Genomic DNA, 24,113 nt, shown 5'->3' on the forward strand with positions numbered 1-24,113 from the left:
AGGTCAAACTACAGTGTGCTTCAAGAAGAAAAAGTCCAAAAATGAATTTTAGAAGGGCAAATCCCTTATGAAAAGACACTCTGTGCAACAAGCAGCCCTCTCTGCTGGGCAGAGCTCAGCTCAAAACATTCCCAGCCCCCTTTGGTTTCCAAGGTTCCTGTCATCTTCTGTCACACATTATTAAACAGATCAGAAACAGGATCTGGGATTACAGAACAGACTGAACTCAGGACATCAGAAGACACCTGCCCTATAAATAGGAATCATTTACCAATTTGGAATAACGCACACATGTTTTGGCAACTAATCAGTCAATAAAAGCAGAAGACCCAACATCAGAATTATTCTAGCACTATTGTTTTAAGATGCAGAACAACAACTGACATCACCATGACTTAACCCCTCACTTCCCAAATTCCCACCTCTCCTATCTGTGCTGAATATCCCCCAAGATTTACCCTTCCTGTAGCAAGCCCACTACTATTGCCTAAATCTGTCCTCGTTTCTGAACTGGAATACTGCAGACTTTCCACTGCAAAGGGCTTCAGAAACAATTAGTGATTCTGTGCACTGTTCGATTTGTTGACACTTGGGTTTCTAGGAAAAATTAACACAAACATGCACAACAGCCTGCATAAGGAACAAGGCAAAGTGCTGCTTCCAAACAGGTGCAGCCGATTATCTGAGGCAACGCTCTGCCTGAAAGGAAAAAAAACAACACATAATTTTCTTCACAAATTTTAAGAGCACTAAAAAATTCCAGATAATGGGAAGTCCCTGAAGCTTTTAGAAAGTGTTTTCTCATAGCCCGTACCTGGTATGACAGCTGCTTCTTTGCAGCTATGGGGAGTTGTGGTTTTCCATTTGTGAAAATTCAAGTGAAATCTATCATTTTTTGGAAAGAGTCGAAGTCCTGAGCTTCTCAAATATCTTTACAGGTTGAACATTTGGAAAGGATTCAAGACTCCAATCAGAGCTTGAATATGTGGAAATATTTAACTCTCTAAGAAACAGTATATAAAATAAGCTGTTTCTCCACTTGATGACTATTTCAGGATTGACTAATGGCTTGTCCTGGTGCCAAACACCACGGAGATGGCTCAAGAGGATAATTTCTGAAACTTGAATTTGTGGCGTTCTATCAAACGAAGATTTCTGTGACAAAACCCGGGATCTGGGAATTTATATGCAGCAAGAGCTTAAATGGACTTTTGGACACCAGATTTCAGAAGTAGCTCTAGCACATTTGCTCAATGAAATATCTGTAAAATCTTTTCCTAGGGAATGAACAAGCTTTAAAATAAAAGAGGGAAATAAAGACTACTGTATCAAACACATGTCCCTCCTGAGAAGTCCTTGCATTGCAGCTGGTTGGCCTCTGGATCTCATTTTGGGGAAGGACATGATGGCAGGATGAAGGCTACATGCTGTTCTGCTCAGCCCATCTCTGGGGGTCACCATGTCTTAGTCAGGACAAACCCATGTTCTGAGCTCCCCCCAGGGTGAAGGGCCCATTTGGCCAAATTACAAGCAAAGGCTAACGAGTTGTATTGGGTTTCAGGAGCAACAAATTGCTGTGATCAGCTCTTCTTTAGCTGACACGTTTATGTTACACGTTGGTTCAGATTTTAAAGATGGAAAATGCCAATAGCATAACATAGTTTTTCCTCCTGCTTGATAGAGGTTAGAAAATCTAACCTAATAATTACCACCCCAAATCCATAACTTCTATCTGAAACAGTTTCAGAAAGAGCCTTGATTCAAGGGTGACTGATTGTTAATTTACCTCATACCCAGGTAGAAGCATTCCAACGTATATTTTCAGCATTATAAATCTGCACAATATTAGCTGTCCTTTGTTGGGTTTTAAATCACAGGTTCTCTCTGTGCCTTTCTTTGCTACCATTTCATGCTATTTGCTGCAAGCTCGTTCTTCCCCTTGTTGGTACTTGCACACTCTGATCAAGTTACTTTTAATTTTCCCTTGGACAAAATAAGCAGATGAATCTTACCAGAATCTTGCCTATAACTCTGTATTTCCAGGATTTAGTCACATTTATTGCTCTTTTCTGAATACTTCTTAACTTGACAGCACCTGTTCTTCTGTAAAATGAACAGGAGAACAGGACATAGTGCCTAACACTGTCTCACCTGAGCCATCTCCACAATTAAAGCTTCCCACTGTCTCCTCCAGGACTCCCTTTGGGCACAGGGAGGAACAGAGCCTGAATTCACAGCTACTGCTCTGCTCCTGCCCACCCAGCTGTTGGAAGCAGCTCCTTTTTCATTATCTACATCCGATCTCCAATTCTTTTTTCAGCCACTTTTGCCTCACAAATACATCCTGTACCCTTTGGTCTCGTAAGTCCAAATTCACATCCAGTATCAAAGCACATGGACATCTGTAAGACTCAGGTTCCACTCCCAGACTTGGAGCTTGTTAACCACAGGAGAGCAGGAGGCAGGCAGCAGCTTTCCCACCAGGTTGCTGACACAAAATATGAGATAATTGAAGGTTTTGGCACAGAGAGTGCAAAGACGCAGCAGGTGTTAGAGCAATGATGTCTATTTCATACCTTACATTTTAAAACAGCATCATGAACACGGACAGCCCCAAGACTGATTGCACAGGACAGCAGTCCTGTATCCCAAACCTCACAGTCTGCTGCCAAGTAGGCACGATGCATCCCAGCACCCTGCTGTCACAGCAGCACTACCTTTGGAGAACCTGGGGCCAGCCTTCCCCACATGTATGCTCACAGACAGCAGTATCCTCAACGTCAGTTAATATAAGTAGAATCACACCATACATGCAGAATCATGGAACATCCCAAGGAGAAAGCGTGGTCTTTGAGATCCCTTTCAGCCCAATTCATTCCATGGTTCTATGAATAGGACCTGCTCAGGGATCTCCATGTCTGATTCCTGACTCCACACAGGATCACCCAAAAACACAGAACATTACAGATAGGTGCATAGAAGCAGGTTGCTCTGCCAGGCAGTTGTGCCAAGGTCGGGCAAGGAGCAGTCCACACCCTGGTATGCTCATCTAAACACAAAGCCTCCAGAGGTACAATTCCCACTTCTACTGCTACAGACATACACACCCATGGTTACAGCCTCCTGCTGAACTAAGGACTGTCACCGTGCCCAAATTCCTTTTCTACATATTAAACAGCGTTTAAAGGCTCACCCACCCAGAAAGGCTGTGGGTGTGTGTGCGCCAGAGAATGCCAAGGAACAGTTATACAACATCAAAAAGCTTCTAGAAGGACCTTCTGCATTTGGTACAACAGATACTTTGTCAGACATCTAAACAACTTATTGGACTGTGTCCCCTCCACTTTTTTTCCCCTCCTATTAGCCTCCCAACTAATCCCAGAGCTGAATTGGTTTCCTCCACTTAGAGGCTCCACTCAAGTTTTTGGTTTTTTTTTTTTTCCCTAGGATTCCCATCTTTCTCTTTCTTTTTACTTTACAAATATATAAATAGTCACATCGTCATACGAGACAAGTAGAGACTGACTCTTATGGGTAAAAAAACAGATGTTCCCCAATCTTCCCTAACAAAGTAATATTTTATATATGGCTCTTCAATGGATTTATAGCCAATGAAGGGATGTTACTACATTAGCTCATGGAGGGGGTGGGTGATAAAAACTGGAAAGGAAGAGCCAGACAAGAAAAAAAGAAGCTATCCAGAGCGCTGCAATTGGAGAAGCATGACAAATGGGCAGCACAGTTTTAGAGGGCTTCGACAGCAAGGCAGATTGCCTGGCTGGGAGTGATTGTCCACAGCTGGAGCATCGCAGAGACCATCTGGTATTTCTTAAACATGCTTTCCCCAGGTGATCCGGCTCTTGGAGTGCCCCAGCAAAGGGAAGAAAAAAGGACTGTGAGTCTCAGCCCCATTTCTAGGACCACCCTAATTAGTTAATAGAATTATAGTTGAATTGGCTTCAGTTTCCTCTTACAAAAACCTCTGGTTTTGCCACCTTCTCTATGAAAAAATAAAACACTTAAATTCATGGAATCTCTCATTTCTTTGAGAAACTCAATGATTGTGTCTCTTGGCAGAGTGACCCAGTATAAAAGTTAATGAGGGGGAAAAAAAAACCCAAGGCTCTGTCTGAACACCTTGCAGCCTCACTCTGCTCCCACCCTGCTCAACCATGTTTCCACACGTGTCTCATACCCCCCAGCATACCCCTCCCTGGTGTGGGACTCTGAGAGCCTCTCATTTCCAGGATTTTGATCCTTTCCTCAGCTTAGAAAAGCATTGTAGAATTCAATTAGCAGTGCGTGCCACAGGCTACTGTCCCCACAGAGAGGAACACAGGCAGAGTACGCACCCCTCCCGACCCCCACGAGGCTGCGCCATCCCAAGCCAGCAGCATCAGGAGCTGCTAATGAAGAGAGGCAAGAGCAAGCAGTAAATAATGAGCGAGCAGACAGATGGAAAAAGGGTTAGCGCGAGCAGCCGGGGAGTAGAGCCTGGGATCCAGGCGCATTCCCACCAGCAGGCAGTGCCCCTGCCGAGCAGCACAGGCAGGAGCCCCACTCCCTTCTCCTGTTTTCCCCATGACCCAGCCCAGCCGCAGAGCACAGGGCCGTCAGATGCATCCTGTAGAGCGCAGAGGAGGCAACCGTCCCACAGCCACGCAGCCCTAATTCCCGGCTGCGAGCTTTCCAGCAGCACATAAATACCGGTTCTGCTATTTTTCATGGGGAGAAAATATGCCAGGATGGTGGCTGAACCTGGTGATCCTCCTCTGACTGCAGAGCCATTTGTTGCTAAGTCATTGTTTGCTAGGAAATGCTCTTTTAAATTACAGAGGACTAGCCACACACAGACTGTCCATACAGACACGTGTCTCCAACTGTGTGCTGGAGAAAAACTGGTGAAGTTGGGCAAACAGAATGTGGTCTCAGCTAGAAATACACATGTGAGGTCTTCAACTTCTCCAGGCTGAGAAAAATTGTAAAGCAAATGACTGGGTCAAAAATACCGAGCAAACAACTATTTAAGTGTTTTAGACTGCCAAAAGAAATGTATTCCAGCACCATGAGTGCAGGGAATTATGGATGGAAACCATGCAGTGGTATAGACAGCAAAAAGAACAAATGGATTACAAAGCTGAAAATAAATCAACCAATTGGGAATTACAAAGAGTAGAGAACTGGTAACATTATAAATACACGAAGGAGAAAAAATTCATGGCTTCCGGAGTTAGGAGGCATTACTTTTGGAGTGACCAACGTATATGCACTTTGTTTTAGGGAAAAAGATACAACGATGAACTAATAAGACAGTGATGTACTTGAGTTTATTAATAACCAAGAGTTGTGCTAAATAACATCTGCTTTAGATAAGCACTGGTAAGTCACCCATCCCAGATAATTTGCACCTCTGAGTGCAGTAATGGGATCTCTGACCTGTTGACACTAATTTTTAATAAATCTTGGAATGCCAAGTAATTCTAGAAGGGTAGGAGAATGCTAACCTCACACCGGTGCTTAGCAGGTCTGTCTGACCTGGGGAGCTGCAGGCAGGCAGCCTGGCATCAGACCTACACTAAGCAATTAAAAACTAATATGGGAGTCCAGCAATAATTCATCATATTCATGTTTCAGCTAATTACCAGCCAACACGTGTCGTATAGAATCAAGCCCCATCCAACTGGTGGTACGACTTGATTTAAGAACTTGCATTAGTAAAAAATAATTTGGCACAACTAGATGGAGAAGAGCGTCCAACACAACAAAAACACTGATAGCCTGCTTCCAATCCCACGACTCTGTATTTTATCATTTAGATAAACGTAAAATCCTACGAGGCAGATAGCACAAGCAAGTTAGTAAATAACAGAGAAAACAGAGCGCGCTCACCCTGCGATCTGATTTGTATGGCTGCATGGCCATGGGCCAGCAGCGCGTGCCTTAATGCAGCCAAGTGCAAGATAATACACGTTCGGGAGAACAATACAGAGCTCGTATGGGCAGGATGGAAGTCTGTCCAGCAAGGCCACAAGACAGGCAGTGCTTCAACGGGAGTTCTGCTTTGGGCTATGGGATCACGGAGATCAGAACCCACTGGTAATTAGGGACCTTTAACTGCCCACACATTGGCTGGGGAAGGGAGACATCAGACACAGCCTCACATTGAGTTCCTGGAACGTATGGAGGAAAAAACAGAAAGAGGAGATGGGAAGGGGACAGGAAAGGAGGCTCCTTGGTGTTGGTTCCAATCAAATCGCAAACTGAACGACTTGCGGCACACAAAGAGGTGGAAGCTCCACCAGACTGGTACAGATGAGTGCAGGGAAAGCCAAGCACTCAGAGAAACCACGCACAGCAAGGCTCCCGAGCAGCAACAAGGAGACATTTGATAACTCCATTAGTGGGAAGAGGCAGACCAGAGAGTTCGTCACCTCCTACGTGGGGAGAAAAGGTTAATAGATGGGTTTATGCCACTGAATGCCACAAGCCCTCCCGAAGCTGTTAGTGCGTGTCAGCCCTCCCCCTCCCACCACAATCTGTTTTCTGTTAGGTTTATGGGTTTTCTTTATTCTCTACGCAGCACCCAGAGCTGGCTGGTTCTGGTAATGACATTACATGTTATAACGTACATATACTTGTTGATTCTGAGATACACAATTTATAAAATATTTTTCCTTATGAGACTCATTAAATAGGATGGTAAATTGAATTTAATAAATTCTAAATTTGCCATAAGAAGCCGTATTCCCCACAGTTACAAAAGAAACAGCCAAATCAGATAATGAGAAAGCCAAAGTGTTGCTTAACAGACTAGAGGGTGTCACCTGAGAAAGAGATTCCCCTCCCTGACCTCTCTCACACACACACACCGTCAGCACACAATGAGTTGTAAAACTGCTAATTAGGGTAAGAGAAGGCAGCCATCCCTGGGGGTTGGCTTGCAGCTGTCTCAGGAAGCAAGGAGGTATAAATCGGGACGCGAGGAAGGTATTTCACGAGAGCCAACAGCTTGCAGAGCTGCACACAGAGCTGGAGCTGAAAATGTTTCTACCCATCTGTTGGTTCAGACTTTGTGAAAAAGGATAACCAAGACCACACAGTTAAAAGCAGCAGGGTAAGACTGAGTTATCGTAGTGTAAGAGCAGAACAAAGATTATTTAAGTTTGATGTCTCTGAATGGGCCCACTGCCCATCAGCAACTATCTCTAAGAATTTCTGGCAGACAAACGAGGTTTCAGAAGACTGGGAAAGGGCAGATATAGTGGCTATGTTCAACAGGTTGAAAAATCAAGGAAATTGCAGGCCAGTCAACATAACTTCAATTCCTGGAAAAAATGTTGAAACAAATTAAACAGTCCATCTGCAAGGGAGGGCTGGAAGCAATAGGCACATCACGTGAAGCCAACCTGCTTTCTCTTTGACGTAGCAAAAGGGTCTCATATGTGCGATAGGGGCAGCAGATGTTATATACCTTTACTTTCGCAAGGCTTCAGCACGAGTTCTGTAGAACATCTTAATTAGCAAATTAGGGAAATAGAGTCTAGATGAAATTCCATACGGGGAACGCACAGCTGGTTGGGAAACCGTACACAAAAATGCAGACATGAACAAGCAGTACTTTGCCAATAAAGCCCATGGCTGCATGGGGTATGCAGACAAGAGTGTCACGCAAAGATAAATAATCCTGCTGCTCTTCAGCTACAACACTGGGCTCATTTTGAGGCAACTCGCTTCAAAGAAGCCCAGACCAAGTGGAAGAGCCCAAGGGAACCCAGCAAAACACAGAGCCACAAAAAAAAAAAAAAAAAAAAAAAAAATGCAGAGCACTGAAAGGGACCTCAAGAGGCAGAATCAACCATGTATGTGTCATTCAACTTGAAAATAACATGGCCATGAACAGAAGAAAGCCAATTGTTTGGTGTTGAGCACAAAAGTCTTTAGGGGAAACACAATATGAAGCCTCAAATACGTAAAAGATTCCTGTAAGGACGAAAGGAGCACTGAGCTGCTCTGCTCATCCTCAGGAGAAGACATGGTGTAATGGGCTTCAACTGAGCCAAGAGATTGTAGAAAGCCCAGCCTCGCCGTGATAGCTGCACCCTAGGGCTGACTGCTGAGCAGGGGATGGACTCCCCATCGCAGGAGGTGTGAGAACAAAGATAAAGCCACGTTGTGTAGGTCTGTTAACAACGATGCCCCAGAACGCAGTGCAATGCTGGTGCCCAGCCCCTGGGCTCCTGCAGCCTGCTGGCTTCACACAAACGTGCCCTAGGACACAATGTATTTCAGCCAAATGCCCTCAGAAAGCCGCGTAGCAAAAACAAACATCCACTTCGCTTCAGAATGAGCTCATATAAACAGCTGATAAAGACACAGAACCACTTAGTTACAAGGGAATGTTTTTACAGCGTGTTTGCCAGCACCATCCCTGCAGTTCAGATGCTGACATCTCAGAAGACACCTGCAAACCATCTCAAAAAGGGACTCTGCAGCTCTGCTGGTCATTATCTACAGGCTCAGTGCAGATAGCACTTTTATGGCATATTGCAGTTTTCACAATCCTTCCTCAGGAAAATCCCACAGTGTTTCACAGCATTTATATTCTCCCTCTCTTCCCCACAGGGGCTAACAACATTGCCATCCTCCTCTCAGCGACACGACTCCTCCACCAGTACCTCAACGTGCTGTATCAATCAGTGAGAGGAACCCAGGGACATAGCTTTCCATGCATATTGAGCTTTGAATGCTGCTTTTCCTGTGTAAGCTCTGACAAAGGCTCTGAGCCCCCAGAGGTGTGCTCTGACTGTACCAGCTGGTCAGATCAGCAACGCTGCCTCTCCCCAGCCACCCCTCCCCAAACAGGGCCCCCCTACAGCTGACTTGTCATGGAGAAGGCTAGAAGACGATCTCTTGAGGTCCTTTTCAGATGCATTCTTTGTGGTGCTATGGATAACATGAATAACATTATGGTCTACAACGGAGGGGAGGGCAGACAGCTTGATCTTAAGCCTGTCTCACAAGATGCACCCCTCCACTTCAGCCATACAAGTCCTCAGTGAAGCCTAGTTATAAATAGGGGTAGAAGTATACACACCTAGGGCAACACCAGCAAAGTGAGCTGAGCATCCTGCATGGGCAACTAAAACACACGCAGCCCACATCCTGTAAAGGCAGCCCCAAAACATGTCCCACCAGCACAAGGGTCCTCCCTACAGACATATTCTCCAGGACTACCACCGCCCAGCACAACAGCATTCAGCAGGATGCGTACAACTACTGGCCACCAGAGGAAGTCTGCAAAGAAATACGTATATCCCATGTACACAACCTGAGCCACAAGACTCCCTGCCAAAGAGCAAGGAAAATTCTCACCATTACTGAAAAGAGAAGAAAAGCATACCTCTGAAAGTCAGCTTCTCGTTTGTAGAGCTTCACAAGGATACACTAGCCTTGCTCCTACTCCATGCCATCACACAAAATGTTCTGTATTTCTTCATTAGGAAAAACAGACACATGCATCCTCACCCCACTCCATCACTATCACCTTAGGTGCTCTTACAACTGACCCCAAAGAGAGTTTCTACTTGGCTGCTGACATCTCCAAAACTGCTTCTGTCCAGGAAAAACCTTCCACACAGCTCACAGCCCTCTCTTATGGCAGAGTCTGGGTTAGCTAATGGCCTTAATAGGACTAATTGGATGCTAGAGTGAAACACTTGATTGCAACTTGGAAACAGGTGGTGAAAGGCAATCTCTTGTAGCTCTCTCTTCTGTTCCCAGCAGCCAACCTTGGTCTGAGTCTCCCAGTGCCTCTCAGTAGGGCTGGGAACACCACACACAAGGGCCTTTCCTCCATCCCTGCCTTTGGGGGTTGTGTCCCACAGGGTGATGGAGGAGGGGTTCCCAGCACCCACCCTGTAGGTGTTCTCTGTCTTTCTGGTGTGGATGTGTTCTGGTAGGATGGCCTGAAGGGCTGTCATCACAGCGCTGCTGGTGCAATAAGCGATCTGCTTTGCACCATAAGCAAACGGCAGAGCAGAAAGAGGAGATGCTTTCCTGCTGTTCAGAAGGAGAAGGGAGGTACTGTTTTGTTTCCTCAGGATGGGGACTCCTGAAGGCAAACGTGCTATTTATGGTCTATCCTTGTACCTTGGGAAGCTCAGCTACACTTAACACTTCATGCAATCGGGAGGGGGCATTTTCTCACATATGTCCGTTGACCTCCTGAGCAATTCCCTCTTCCATTAGGCTTAATGGAATTTACTTAATAACAGTGCCGAAACCAATCTGTGTGGCCTCACCCTGTCCTAGGGCAGGATTCAGCTTTCTCCCCCATCCCACTAGTGGTTTCCATAGGGCAGGTAGCTCCTTGTGCCCTCCTGCTCCATCGCAGCTGCCCCACAAGCACAGGAGACACTGACATGTGAAACAAGATACCTATCTCCCAGCAGCATGTGGAAGCAGCAAAAATTAATAAGCCTCAAAATGTTATATAGCGTTTAAAGAGCCGTATCACAGATCAAAGGCTATCGCTCATCTCAGGGAGACAGGTGTAGTAAGCCTGCAGAGATCACATACAGAAAACAAATGCAAGATGCAAGAGAAAACTGCAGACAGGAGCAGAGCTCATGCTTGTCTAGAGGAATTGAAGTGGCCTAAGCCAGAGCGCAACATGTGTTCCTGGAGAAGCAAGAGCCAGAAATCTTGCCTGCTTTCACTCAGTCTCAGTTGTGTCTTAGCACAGAAAACACATTGCATTTTAAGACACTCTTACCTGGGAGGTACCTGCTGCTGTGAGCAGCTGAACTCCCGGTGCAGGCACACAGCCTGCGGGGTGGCTGGAAGCACACTGGGGACTGCGTGCAACTGCTGAGTGCAACTGCTGAGTGCATCCTGACTTACACTGCAGCGGGTCTGCAGAGCCACACAGAGCAGAGCGTGAGCTCCATGAGACTGAGGGGCTCCTGGGCACATCCCTCCTCTTTTTTGGGGATCCCTGGGCACTCCATCCCTGCATGCTGAGCCCTTCCATTGGGGACTCCCTCCAGCATCGCACAGAAACGTGCAGAACAAAAAGAAGTCCTCATGCAAACTCTGCCTGATCGAATCTGGAAGGTAAGGAATGCCCTTCTGCAACAGATGTACAACCCTCTGCCCACCCCAACACCAGATCCATCACGGGGAAGGGAAATATTTACACAAGTTAGTAGAGTTCCAGTTAAATATTATGCTTAGCTGTCTAGAGCCCATGTTCTCAGACGATGTCTATGAAATAAAAGATTAAACTTCATAACAATTATGAAGTTGCTCTGCACACATTCAGAGGGAGTTAAAGAACATTAAAATAGTTCCTTGGGTAATATGACAATGAAATTGCTCTCTCTTTCCCGGAGAGTTGGTGCTAAACCCTTGTGAACCCTCCTGTAAACACACTTGGAAAGGGTAAGAGCAGAGCTGATAACCAGGTAGCACCTCTGCTCCGCAGGTTCTGCAAAAAAATGCAAGCAATGCTCGAGGGCTTTGAAGCAGCGAGGGAAGGAGGATAGGGGAGAGCAGCTTCTCTTCTCAAGGGAAGTTTGTTTAGTGGAAAGTAAGCAAGTTGTCAGGGGAAAAGCTGACAATGTTGATTCCAGCAGTTGTACTGGGAATAAACAGCCAAGTGGATTACGTTACAGGGAATGAGAAATGGTTCTGAGGATCCCATTTAAATGCTGGGCTTTCAGGAATGGTAGGTTCAGCCACACTCCTGGCCCTGGTGCCCACGGGCTGAGCCCGCAGACAGACCTACTGTGGCCATCCCTTCTCTGCAGGATCCCCAGAGGCCCATAAGCCAATGTCCCCAGAGGGGACAGAGCTCCCTGCTGTCACGGCTTGGGGTTGGTTGGGGTGGCAGCAGTGGGGCTGTGTGGGACCCATTCCCCTTTCCCAGCCTGGCTGCGGGGCCAGCATGGGGCCCTGCTTCCCATAAAGATGGGATGGATGCCTCCCTGCCTTCCGCAGGAAAGGGACCCAGCGAGAGGGGAAGGGGATCGCGCTTGATTTATTGGCCTCTTCCTCCTTCTCATCGTCTGTGGCTCGTCCAGCTGTAGCGATAAGGACAGCTATGAGAGGACACTGCTGGCTGCTGGGATCCCGTCCTCCTGCCCACTCCCTGCCTGCAAACATCAGTCCTTTACAAGCACCATTAAATGTGTATCCAAAATGTGGCAGTCTCCTCCATCCTTTGAGATTCTGTTCCCTGGATAATACAAACAGTTGCCAGAAAAAGAGTATCCTCTCAGCTCTGTCTGGGCCATTATCCCTTTATATTTGCTCTTTAATATTTACTGGGTTCACACAAAGTGCATGCTCTGAAAAAAAAAAAAAAAAATCAGCTGCAGCTTAAAGGACTCCAAATTTAGTAATTGCTGCAGCCCCACCGAAGTGAACAGTGAGCGGGGAGATCACTACAGCCCTTCACGTGCTGTGGCATTCGGCTCAGATCAGACTGCAGGAAACATTCTGCCCAGTGGCACCAAATCTGGAGTGCCCACTGCAGGGGCCCTGTAAGTCCACCACAATTTCCTCAAGATCTGTTCCCTCCCAGCACCCAATAACCTTGGTAGGAAGCAGAGGCGGCCAGAGATGCTGATTCACATAGGGGGGAAGCTGTGAGTTAGCAAGAACTAGCCACAGTTCCTGGCTCCAAAGCTGGTCTTGCAGCCTTACCTGTTAGTGTGAGGTTGCTGTATGTGTTTGAAAACTGCTCCTTTAACAAAACCAAGTGCATCTGAGCTGCCTTTTCCCTCTGTAGCTCCAACATTATGTCAGGATGCTGGGCGATCTTACAGCCTTTCTGCTTATCCAGGGCAATGTCACTGCGAACAATGTCTATAGCAAAAGGGAAAGAAAAAAGGGAGATGGCCAAACCTCAGCTTTCATTGTCACCAGACGCTTGGACAGAACCAGCCAACACGACAGCCACACAACCATCACTCAGCATGAGCAACCCAAAAAAAAGGGTTAAAGCCCCTTGGATCTACCTGTCCAGTGAGGTTCCTCTGCTTAATTCTTCTTTCTCCCACTGAAAGCCCAAATCATTGCCTTGAATAGGCTCACACAACCTACCTCCCCTTCCATCCATCACTGGTGGATGCTGATCTCTTACAATGGGAGCTAATCTCTTAAAATTATCACCTCTCTCTCTGGAAGGAAAGTGCAAAAGTATCCCAACATTCATGTTATGACCCTGTTGTTGGCACACTTCACACTAAATAATGAGAAAAGACTAAGTCGCATCCTAGTGACCCTTGGCTTCTGTCTACCATTGCTTGTCAAAGACAGTGAAGAAGGCTTGCTCTTGCCCTGTGTATGCTCACTGCTGAGGCTGGGTCAGCATGGTTTACAGCTCTCTGAGCAGGTCTCTTTAAACTTGTAACACCTGACATCTGATTTAGGAGACGGGAAGCTTACTTAACAATTGCTTTCTCTCCACATAAGCATTTTGTAAGTCATATTGTGGAACAAGAATATGATATTCCCTCTCCTAGAATAACTCACCCGCTGGGGAAATGAAAAGGTTGGGTAGCTGTGGGGGGGACAAGGATCCGGTAAGAAGGGGCCAGTCCCAAAACAGGAGGTGGGCAGTGCAAATCAGTCCTTTCAAGGCCATTTTCTGAGCTGAATAAACTCTGTAACATGCTTGGATCCAGAGGAACCATCTGTTGTGCTGAATTCTTACAAAAGCTTCGGCGGCCAGAAGCGATAAGGGATGATGGAAGTTGGAGTTCTTCCACCACACTACACAAGGTCAGGCTTTGCATCACGAGGTTGCCCTTTCCTTGGTTTTATTCCCATCTAGCTAGATATTTCTGAAGGAACTTATTGTCAGAAGAGAGATATGCCTGGCTCCACAAACACACTCAAGCTCCACTATTGTCATGCACACCAAGGAACTGTGAAGTTAAAATCATAGAAGAGAATCATTAAGGTTGGGAAATACCACTAAGATCATCCAGCCCAACCATCAACCCACCACCACCATGCCCAAGTGTTTTCCAATAGCCACGCTCATGTCAGAGCCAGATCTCAGGTTCTGCAAATCTGGGCTCCAAGTGATGTCCTGGGCTGGCAGGGAACCCGCACTGAATGTGGGTGGAAGGCTGTTGGACACATTGTCTTGGCTGTAGGGAACTTCTTCAGACCATGTCCTGTGGGTCAGGTCAGACATTCAGCATCACCTGGCCTGCTGCTGCCTAATTTGTCCTTCACATCAAGCGATACAAGATTTTGGAACTGCCATGGAGTTGAGGGTCTATACGAGCCTGGGTAACAAGTTGGCTTGTTTGCTGGATGATGAAGGAACCAAAGGGTGAGAAATCCGTGGGGAGGGTTGAGGAGAATAAGTCATTTCTGTAAGGTTTGCAAAGGCCTCAAAATAATTTTAATGGCTTTGGTGAAAAGGCAGAATGGGCTCTTCACCAGTGGGACAAACTTTCTGTATCACCCTGGGACCAGAATCCCTCTCCATGAAGTCAGGGACCAAGGAGGCAGTTTGGAGAGTGCAGGGGGATGAGGCAGCAGGTGCTACATGGCTCCTCAACATCTAGCATCCTGCCTCCCTCTTTGGGGACTGCAGGTCCCAGTGAATATGTGCTGAGGAAGGGATATGGTTGTGATAGAGAAGATGTGAAGGGCACAGAAAGTGGGGATGCTTTTCTGGCAGCCAGTTTCATAGACTTCCCAAAAAGCTCCTACTGTATGTGAGCAGGAAGCAGAGGCGAGTATGCAGAGTCCTTGCTTCTCACAGCTAAGGACCCAAGGGATTTGCCCAAGACTTAAAACTGGAGGTGGACCCCATATCCACTATAGCTCCAGCTTAAACAGTGCATGGGATATGGGATTCCCAAAGAACCTGATGCCTGTTTATTCAGACACACAGCGCAGGTGAGGAGGTTAAAGCACCTCTAGTATAGATGTCAGAGACATTTTTTACATGGAGGATGGTGAGGCACTGGCACAAGCTGTCCAGAGAGGCTGTGGGTGCCCCATGCCAGGAGGTGTTCAAGGCCAGGTTGGATGGGGACCTGGGCAACCTGATCTATTGCCTGATGTAGTGGTTGGCACCCCTGCCCACAGCAGGGGAGTTGGAACCGGACAGTATTTGAAGTCACTTCCAACCCAACCATTCTGTGATTCCATGATTCTACACCTCTCTTTCAAACCAGCAGCACCAGGGGAAGAGGCCACAGCTGCTGTAGGAGCTCAGGGAGAACCTCAGCAAGAGCAATCCAGGGAAAAGAGCCAGCAGGAAGCTCACAGTGATCACATCTACAAGTAAGTGAGAGAAAGGGGAAAGGCACAGGGGGTGTGAGGAGAAGGATCCCGCGGGGGGCTCTGGGCAGGGCAGTCCCTGAGCGGGACACAGCTTTCCAAAACGCAGAGCAGCCATAAAAACCAACACACGAACGCACACACACACAAAATTATAAATAAAATCAAGGGGGAAAAAAAAAAAATACCCAGCAAAACAAGAAACCAAGCGACTCTTGCCAGAAGTGAGAAAGAAGAACTCCAGATGTGGGAGCCCCAGAGGACGCCAAATGGTTTCCAAAGCCGGCAGACCAACGAGCTGCGTGTGCCTCGAGAGGCAGCGGCCGGGCCGGGCCGGGCCGGGTCAGTACCTTGGCCAGCTCAGCCCCGCGCCGCTCGGCAGGGCACGGCCGGGCGCATCCCGCAGCGCGGCTCCCGCAGCCCCGGCTCCCGCTGCCCGCTCCTCTCCCGGCGGCACCGCGTCCCCCGGCGTCCCCGCGGCGGCCGAGCGGAGCCGGGCCCGGAGCCGCCGTGCGGTATGGAGGGAGCACACCCGTGTGGCGGCCAGGTGAGCTGCGGCTCGGGCGGCCCCGCGGCTCGAGGAGCCCGCGGGATCCCCGGGTGCACCGAGGGGAAATGGAAGAAGTTGGAAAGCAGCACCGAGCGCGTCGGCTTTGTCGCATTTGTGTGCATCCTCGTCGTGTCTGTCTTCAATAGGAAATTCTCTGACAGATTCGTCTCGTTCCTTTCCTTTAGACGGGAAAATTCCCTGACAATGAGTTCCAGAAAATATTTTGCGCTAGATAAAAAAAAAACGTATTTGTTTGTTTTATATGGAATAATGCCGTTGGATGCTGCCTATTTCTTCTGTAATGAAAACAAGGAATTAATAACACGCCAATATCTATGTCTGAAAGCTGTGATCCTGACCACCTCCATCGCCTTACTCCACGCATACATATTCTTTACACTGATCCATGTGGTCCCACTATAGCACAGTGTGTTTGTAGCATAAGAATGCCCTCAGCAGGCTTCTTTCCCGATGTGAATACACTGATTCACTCTTCACTTCCTTAAAAGTATTCAACGAAAAAAATCCACGATAAATTCAAAATATTTTCCCTGATTGGCAACAGCCAGCTCACAATCCAATTGCATAGGAAGCCACACGTGTTTCCCCTGAGCATGTTACTTTGCATGAATCATTTCTAATTCATAGACAGAAGTGCTGAACTTGCAAAAAAATGGTAAGGTTTTGTAGAGAATTTAGGACACATTAGAAGCAATCAAACATATAACCACAGGAATCCTTAGTCTCACCCATACACCAGCAAATGGATAATCAGGAGCTCATTGTCTGATTGCGCCACTTCCTGCACTTATAAAGCAATTTTCACACACGGTTCTTGCAAAACTGTTCAAAATTTAAAACCAAAAATGGAGATAAACATACTTTGAAAGCATCTCCTTCATAGATAGTGCCTTCCTTACCTTGCAGAAGGCAGCTTATCTATTGGCTTCTTCTTACAGGGGCAGGAGGATGACCCATTTCACTGGGAAACACCTGCTGGTGGCTGAGCTGTGGAGCCAGAATAGCAATCCCCATACAATGCTGAGCCCTCACTGCTCTGCTCTAATATCCAGGTGAAAGCACAGCACCTAAAGGCAGCCTGCAAAGCACAGGCTCACCAGAGGGTACTGCATTCCCCTGTGCACAAGGTGGCTCAGGGTCCTGACCCAATGCCAGGTGTCTGATGGTGTCAGAAGGAAGGGATCCTGAGATGAAAGCATGCACAGGAAGCCCAATAGCCAATGCCAGAATTACAGTGTAGCACCATAAGGCAAAATCTCCCAATTAGTATGGAAGGCATGAGGAACATGTTTTTTGCCAGGATTCTGTGGTAACTGGCCATTTTTCCAGATGCCCAGTATCCTTCCAAAAAAGGAAATAAAATAGAAGAAAGTAACTTAGCAGCAACTGAGAGAGCATTTTTGAAATGCATCGTCCACACACACTTTGGCTCACCACCTTTTCTTACGCCTTACCTACAGCACGTGCACGTGCTCCCTTTCACCTCTGCCTCCCACGACCCACACAGGGCCATGTTTTCTGTATGTGGCAAATGCCCTTTGGTCTCCATCAGCCACAGAAACACTCTGAGCTACAAAAGTATGGAGAACCCACCGAGGCACTTGGGCCAACACATCCCCAAGAACTCCAGTTCCAAGAAACGTCACTTTTTCCCCTGAATTTTCTGTTCACAGCATAGAGGGAAACTCTAATGTTCATGCCACCAGGAGGTGTCCAAAACTGCTCTCTGCTGCTGTGAGGTGTCACCAGCAGCACTCCTTGCTGAGCCAATGGAAGAGCCTTCAAACCCCACCAAACACCCCAACACCAGGCTCCAGGGCAGCACAGACAGGGTTTTAGCAAACTCAGCTTCAGAAGAAGCTTTGTGTTTATGCTCCCAGCAACCATTACCAGGGCAAATGGACAGCCCCATGTGCTTGCCCCAAAAAGGAGCTTCTCAAGGCTGTTTCCCTAGTGACCACTGTTTCTTATTGTCCCATTCCTCAAAGCCAAGTGGTCCTTGGCAAAGCGTGAGGTGGCTGGAAGGACAGCCAAGTGCATTACCCAGTAGGCAACCCCACAGCAGAAGGAGAAGCTGGTCTGCTGCAGACTGAACATGAGATCTAGTACCTGCCCAGGGGTCAGACACATGGCTGGAGAGAAGCAGCCCCAGATAACAGAGCACAGTTTGCAACACAGACTGTGAGGGAAAACCAGCCCAGTGGGGCACGGACACAGAAATTCCATTTAAGGGAGGCTAAAGTCTCCCAGGTCAAAAGCATTGCACTTCTCGATCAGCAAGTGTTAAAAAGTCTCCCCTACAGCCCCACCTCCTGGTACCGCAGGGCTCGGTGTGTGACAAACTGGTTTTCTATTGAGAACAGACCTCAAGCAAGGCAATGCCATGGCCAAATAATATAACAGATCACTTAGATGGCCTTGCAGCTCTTGGCAAAGGTCGGAGGATAAGTATAGACATGCTGCCTTCAACACCCTGTGGTTCAACCAACCCCTTTCCCATAGGAAAGAGCTTAGACAAGTCCCTCAGCCTGGTATGGACAGACCTGGTGAACTTCTGCCAAACAGCCACCAAAAATGGCACAGCCCTCCAGCTCTGTGAACTGAACCAATAGACCTCTGTGCTGTCTACCAGCAGCCATGGGATGTGCACAAAGGCAAACGCTCAAAGCAGAAAACAATGATCTGTCACTTGTTACATCACCAAAAACCATGAAGGTCCGACTGAAGACATTCACAGACTTCTCTTTTAATCATTTTCTGTCTTCTTCTTCTTTTTTTTTTTTTTTAAAGCTAGATTGTAGATTAGACAAGAAATTTCAGAAAACAGATGATGAGGGGACAAGAACACTGCACATGGAAAGCAGCCCCAGTCAGCCCAGGAACTGCAGGCAGGGCAATGGGGACAAGAGGACACTCGCTGCCTTCCCCAGGCTCAGGCACTGGGTGCCATCTTTTTCCATGCGGTCTGCTCAGCCCACAAGTCCCTCACATTTGTGCATGCCTTGAGAGCAGGCGGGTCCCAGATAGGCTGTAGATGAGGGAGCAAAAAGCAGAGCAGTGCTCCGAGAGGAGAACATGGCTGCTCGGATCCAGCGCAGTGGGGCAGAGAGCTGCAGTGGCACCAGGATTTCATTTTGGAGAACTGGATCCCCGAGTGAAGCGCGAAAAGATGGGAGCTACCAGCAACTCCAGCCTCGGAGTTTGCACACAGATCTTAAGAACAAATAAGAAAGCTTTGCTTCCAGGCAGGAAATCCTTTTTACCACACCTTTCTGATTTACACTGATGCTTGATACACACCACATGTGTCCCCTCCCTCCCTCACTCCTATTTGCAATGGTTCTGTTCCATATTTAAGTGATGAAAAGTTAAGACCTGTGGTTACAACTTCTATGAGAAGCTTCATTTTGAAGGACTGCTACATTTCAACTTTATTGCCATGCGGAAAACTGGGAGAAAAAAAAAAAAAAAAGAAAGAAAGAAAAAAAAAGCTTTCAGTCCTTCTCTAACATGAAAGCTGCTGTGAAGACATTTAATAAGTGTAAGTTCTCTCCTGCAGGCTGTTGAAATATTGACCTTTGGGCTGAAGCAGGGAAATTTATTCCTACCGATGTTTAGTGTGAATCTCATCCGTGCCTTTATGCACTACATTGAAGTTTTCTGTTCGAGATGGCTGCAGGTTTGGTCAGCATGAAATTCCTCCCAGTGGGCAGAGCTTACAGCAAACCCCTCACCAGAGATCAATTACAAGGAGGAAAAAAAACCAAGTGATGGGATGGGGATTGCTTCAGCAAAGACGGAGCACACACATCACCCACCTGCCTGCGTGTGGGGCTGGGGGACATTGGTCTCACTGAGATCAAACACTACTGGAGGAACAGAAAGCCATCAGAAAACTGGCAAACACGCCTGCTTTTTCCATTCAGTGCTGAGCTGCCGACTGGATTTCTGCAAAACTTCCTCTGCTCCACTGACCTGCCCGCTGGGATCTGTCTGGCATTAATTGGCCCTCGAAAATCACTTATGGAAATATCTTCTGCTAATTTTTGTTAAGTCATAAGTAAGAAAATAAGTTTTTTTAAGGAAAAAAAAAAAAAAGACAAATCAATAAATTCTTGCACTCGGACATGGTATTCTGCTTCTCAAAATAGGAGCGTTGGCCCTGACTTGTCCGCGAGGTTTCTTTGTGTGAATCAAGGGCCGCAAAAGGTGAAAACCTTTCGTGCAACTGCGGGACGGCTGGGAGGAGGGCACAGAGCGGGGAGGAAGGGAGCGGGGCAGAGCCGGGACGAGGCGGTGCCGCCGTCACTTCGGGCAGGGCCCGGTGGCACGGAGCTGCGGAGAAAGAGCGGCTCCCCAGGCACCGACGGGCACCGAGCCGGGCCGGGCTGCGGGGAGCCCCGGGGCCGCAGCTGCACGGAAAAACGCGGAAACAACGCCGGGGTCCTTAGGGAAAGGCAGAGCTCCCGGGGAGCACCGGAGGGTCCGGGAAGATCGAGGGAGAAGCGGTGCAAAAGCAGCGGGGCGCCACCCGCAATACCGGGGGACGATTCCCTCCGTGGGCCTTTTGTTCCTCCGCCGGCCACACCGGCAAGGGGAGGGAAAGGAAGGAGGAGCCCCCCACCCGGTGCGGCGCTGCCCGGCGGAGCGCACGGCGCGCCCGGAGCCGCGGAGCCCGAGCAGCGGAACGGGACCGCGCCGTGCCCGCAGCCCCCGCAGCCGCGCCCGCCCCCCGCCCGGCCCGCGGCCCCGCTCACCGTCCTCGTAGTTCTTGAGGTAGTAATCGGGGCCGGGCCCGCCGCGGCTCTTGGCCGGGTTCTTCACGTTGTGGAACTGCAGAAAGTCCGTCCTCTTGCCCGCGAAGCGCAGGAAGGCGGGGGCCAGGCCCCTCGCCAGGGTCACCAGCCGCCGGGAGCTGCGGGGAGGAGAGCGGGCTGAAAGCTACGGGACGGTGCCGGTGCGGGGAGGGCCCGGCGGCCGCAGCGGGAGAAGGGAGCGCGGTGCGGGGATCCGGAGCTCTCACCGCGGCCCGGCCGCCCCGCCCGGCTCGGCGCGGTTCGGCATCGCATAGCATAGTGCGGTGCGGCGCGGGCACCGCTCAGCAGCGTCCGGCTGCGGGGCTCTGCGGTTCAACCTCGGCAGAGGGAACGGGGCCGCCCCGCCCGCTGGCAGCGGGGTCCGGAGGCCGGCAGACCCCGGCTATGCCCTCCCGGAACCCCCCGGACAAGTGCAGCGGAGGCACCGGCTCCCGGCTCCCTGGGGGCGGAGGCGGCACCGAGCGGGACCTTCGGAGCGAGGACTCGCTCTTCCTTCTCGACTTACCCAGCAGGACCGGTGCTCTCCGGCCGGCCCGGTGCCTCCAGGCCGCTGAGCTCGGCACCCAACGCGACGCGCAACCCGGCTCCGTCCTCCGGGAGCCCGGGGAGCGCGGGGAACGTGGGGTGCGGAGCAGCTGGCCGACACCCGTTGCTGCGGGCTCCTGGTGCAGGGGTTTTTCTCCCTGCGCTGCCTCGGCCCCATGTTGTGCTTCTTCTTTTTTTTTTTTTTTCTTTTTCCTTTTTTCTTTTTTTCTTTTTTTTTTTTTTCTTTTTGTTGTTGTTGTTGTTGGAGCGGAGGGGAGCACGACATTTTTGCAGTCATAACTGATAAGTCTCCGAAATGCTTTCTCCATTGCAAACATGTGCATCTTAATGGAAACCATGGCCTCGCTCCCTCCGCCTCAACGAGCGCCGCGGGCAGCTCGGAGCCCGGCGGGGTGGGCGGCACGGGGAGGGCGCCGGGGGGGCTCCCGCCTTACCTTAAGAAATCGAGCCAGCCATCATGAATGATGGAGGGGTCCAGCTGCAGGGAGAGGAAATTCTCACTGATTATCCTGACAGGGCTCTTGGTGTTGACATCAAGGAGAATGAGAGTCCTTCCCTTCACACCTGGAGATTTCTCCACCGGCAGCGCTCTCCTGTCCCCGGCCTGGGAGGGCAGCGAGAAGGTGGCCATGAGGGCCAGCCCAGGTGCCATCAGCGCTAGGAGCCCGGGGGGACAGGAGCTGGGACAGGGCATGCCGGAGAGCAGGAAACCCCTAATTAACTCGCTGTCTGCAGGGGCTCGCTGGTGGCTAATTGTCCTTATCTAAAGTGTGGGGCGCTCTGCCTTTTTTTGCAATGTTTTGGTGCTGGTGGAGGGGAACTCACGCCCCTGACCAGCCTTTCTCGCAGCCGGTGCCAAGACTCCTTGCAGCCAGCACCGCCCCTTTAAGAGATGCAGGCTCCAGACATTTTTAACTTTTTGAAGGTAAGGGGAGGCTCCCGGTTTAACCCCCTCGGCTCGGGGCCCTCCCGAGACTCGCTAGCTCCGAGCTTCGCTTCGCCCTGGCACCCGGAGGGACCGAACCGGACCGGAGCCCGGGACCCCGGGGAGCTCGGTAGCGAGGAGCGGTAAGGCGGCGGGGTGGCCCGCTTCGGGTCGCGGTGCTGGGCTGCGGGAACCGAGGCTGAGCGCGGAACGCGAAGGACGCAGCGGGAGCGGGGAGTCCTCGCTCCGGAACCCCCGGATCGGCCCGGCCGGCGCACAGTGGCCGCTGGGATACAGCGGGGAAGCGGCCCGCGGTGGTTGGGATGGCAGCTGCCTTCCTCTGCCGCACTCGGGACCCGCCGGTGTTCGACCAGCGGCGGAGCGTGGCGAGGGGTCACGAAGGATGCGTCCGGCGCGGAAACGGCCGCACCGGTGGCGCAAAAAAACGCCGCGGTTCGGTGGGACCTGCGGTGTCACAGAGCCGGTGCCGCTGCCTGGAGGACCGGGATCGCCGGACGGGAGCCGCCGGCGAGCGGATGTTGGTGACATCGAGCAGGGGGTTCGTGGGGACTCACACCTCGGCGACCGCCCGTACCGTGCGGGCATCCCGGCCCGCCGGCAGCCGCCTCCCGGATCAGCCCCGGGCTCCGCACGCCGGCGAGCACCGTAACGCGCCCTACCTGGGCCCTCCGCCGCCGCCGCGCTCCGCCCCGGCACCATTCGCCCGGCGACAGAACGGGGCCGCGTCCGGGCTGATTCGTGCCGCGCCCGCCGGGCCCGCTGCCGTCGGCGCCCGCAGAGTAGGGGCCGGGGCCCGCAGCTCCATCTGCTGGTCACGGGCCCGGGCCCAGCGGCGAGGGAACGGCACCCACCTGCGGGCAGCGCACTCCGAGGCCAGGGGCGGCCGGAACTGCGAAGAGAAAAGAGGCGAGGAAACAACATCAAGGGATGCCTGGGCCCGGTATACAGCACGGAAGGGCCGACCCGAGCCGAGCGCGCGGTGGGGAGCGATGTACGGCGAAAGGATGAGGCAACCCCTGCCTCTGCGAGGGCTCGGCTGGAGGTGCACGAAATAGGATTTGGGGGGGACACGGCCGGGGAACGGGGATCACGTCGCAGCACCCGGCGACAAAAAGCAGCGCGCGGTGCCCGGCGGCAGGCAGCGGGGATGGAGCGCTGTGGAAGTAAGAGGATCCGGGGGAAAGGGCCGTGCAATTTCAGTTGTGCAAAGCCCTGGCATCCCGGGACAGGAAGAAGGCAATTTAAGGTTGGAAAGTTGTGTTCGGCTGAGAACGCTCCAGCCGCAGTTTGCAATAGCAATTCGCTGGCCCCGGAGCTGCAGTAGTTTGGTCTGTGGGTCACCTCCGAACGAGGGACACGAGTTCCCATATTGTCTCCTTTGTTTGTTTGGGCTTATTATTATTATTTTGTTTTGTGATATTTATTTTTTGTTGGTCTTTTTTTATTGTTGCTTATTTGTTTTCTGTATGATCAAAAGATAGCAGAGCTTCACCGTCATCTGTTGGCCGATAAGCACTGTGACTGCAGGCCGAAAGTTAATATCTCTCCCCCTGCTTCTATTTCAAAACGAAACTCCGACGTGTTACATAGTGAAGCACAAGAAAGAAAACAAATCATCCCCCTTAACCTTCTCCGTTACAAACACGATACTTCGGAGGAGAAACGTGTTTAGCACGAAACACCCCTCGAACCCGTCCCCGCTCTGAAGGCGGACTCCGGCGCTGGGATCAGCCCACACGCGGCCGCAGGGCTCGGGCAGCGCTCCCGTCGGGGCCGCCGCTGCCGTCGGGGCACGGGCGGAGCCGTCCGACGGGGCGGCCCCAACGCCGGTGTCACTGCCGGAGCGCAGCGGCGCTCGGAGCTCAGCTTACAGCAGCGGCTCTGGCTCCGCCGTGCGAAGCGCCGCTCCTTTCTTCTGTTA

General features: G+C 50.4%; 1 protein-coding gene across 3 annotated transcripts in view; it reads right to left on the bottom strand.

Moving 5' to 3' along the window:
* The window catches only part of HPSE2 (heparanase 2 (inactive)), a 77,986-nt gene extending 55,440 nt beyond the window's left edge, over positions 1 to 22,546 (bottom strand). Inside the window, exons 1-3 of one of the 3 annotated variants that reach the window (XM_052677246.1) lie at positions 21,681 to 22,542; positions 20,641 to 20,798; positions 12,709 to 12,870 (exon numbers count right to left, since the gene is read on the bottom strand). In XM_052677246.1, coding sequence (XP_052533206.1) covers positions 12,709 to 12,870; positions 20,641 to 20,798; positions 21,681 to 21,940 — 580 coding nt within the window. In that variant the 5' untranslated portion in view covers positions 21,941 to 22,542. Of the gene's footprint in view, positions 1 to 12,708; positions 12,871 to 20,640; positions 20,799 to 21,680 lie in introns of all 3 variants that reach the window. The other 2 variants (XM_052677248.1, XM_052677247.1) reach the window with 2 other exon arrangements.
* Between the last annotated feature and the right edge of the window lie 1,567 nt (positions 22,547 to 24,113).

This window comes from Tympanuchus pallidicinctus, unplaced genomic scaffold (genome assembly GCF_026119805.1).
Source record: "Tympanuchus pallidicinctus isolate F22 unplaced genomic scaffold, pur_lepc_1.0 scaffold16, whole genome shotgun sequence".
In the NCBI taxonomy this organism is placed as follows: domain Eukaryota; kingdom Metazoa; phylum Chordata; class Aves; order Galliformes; family Phasianidae; genus Tympanuchus; species Tympanuchus pallidicinctus.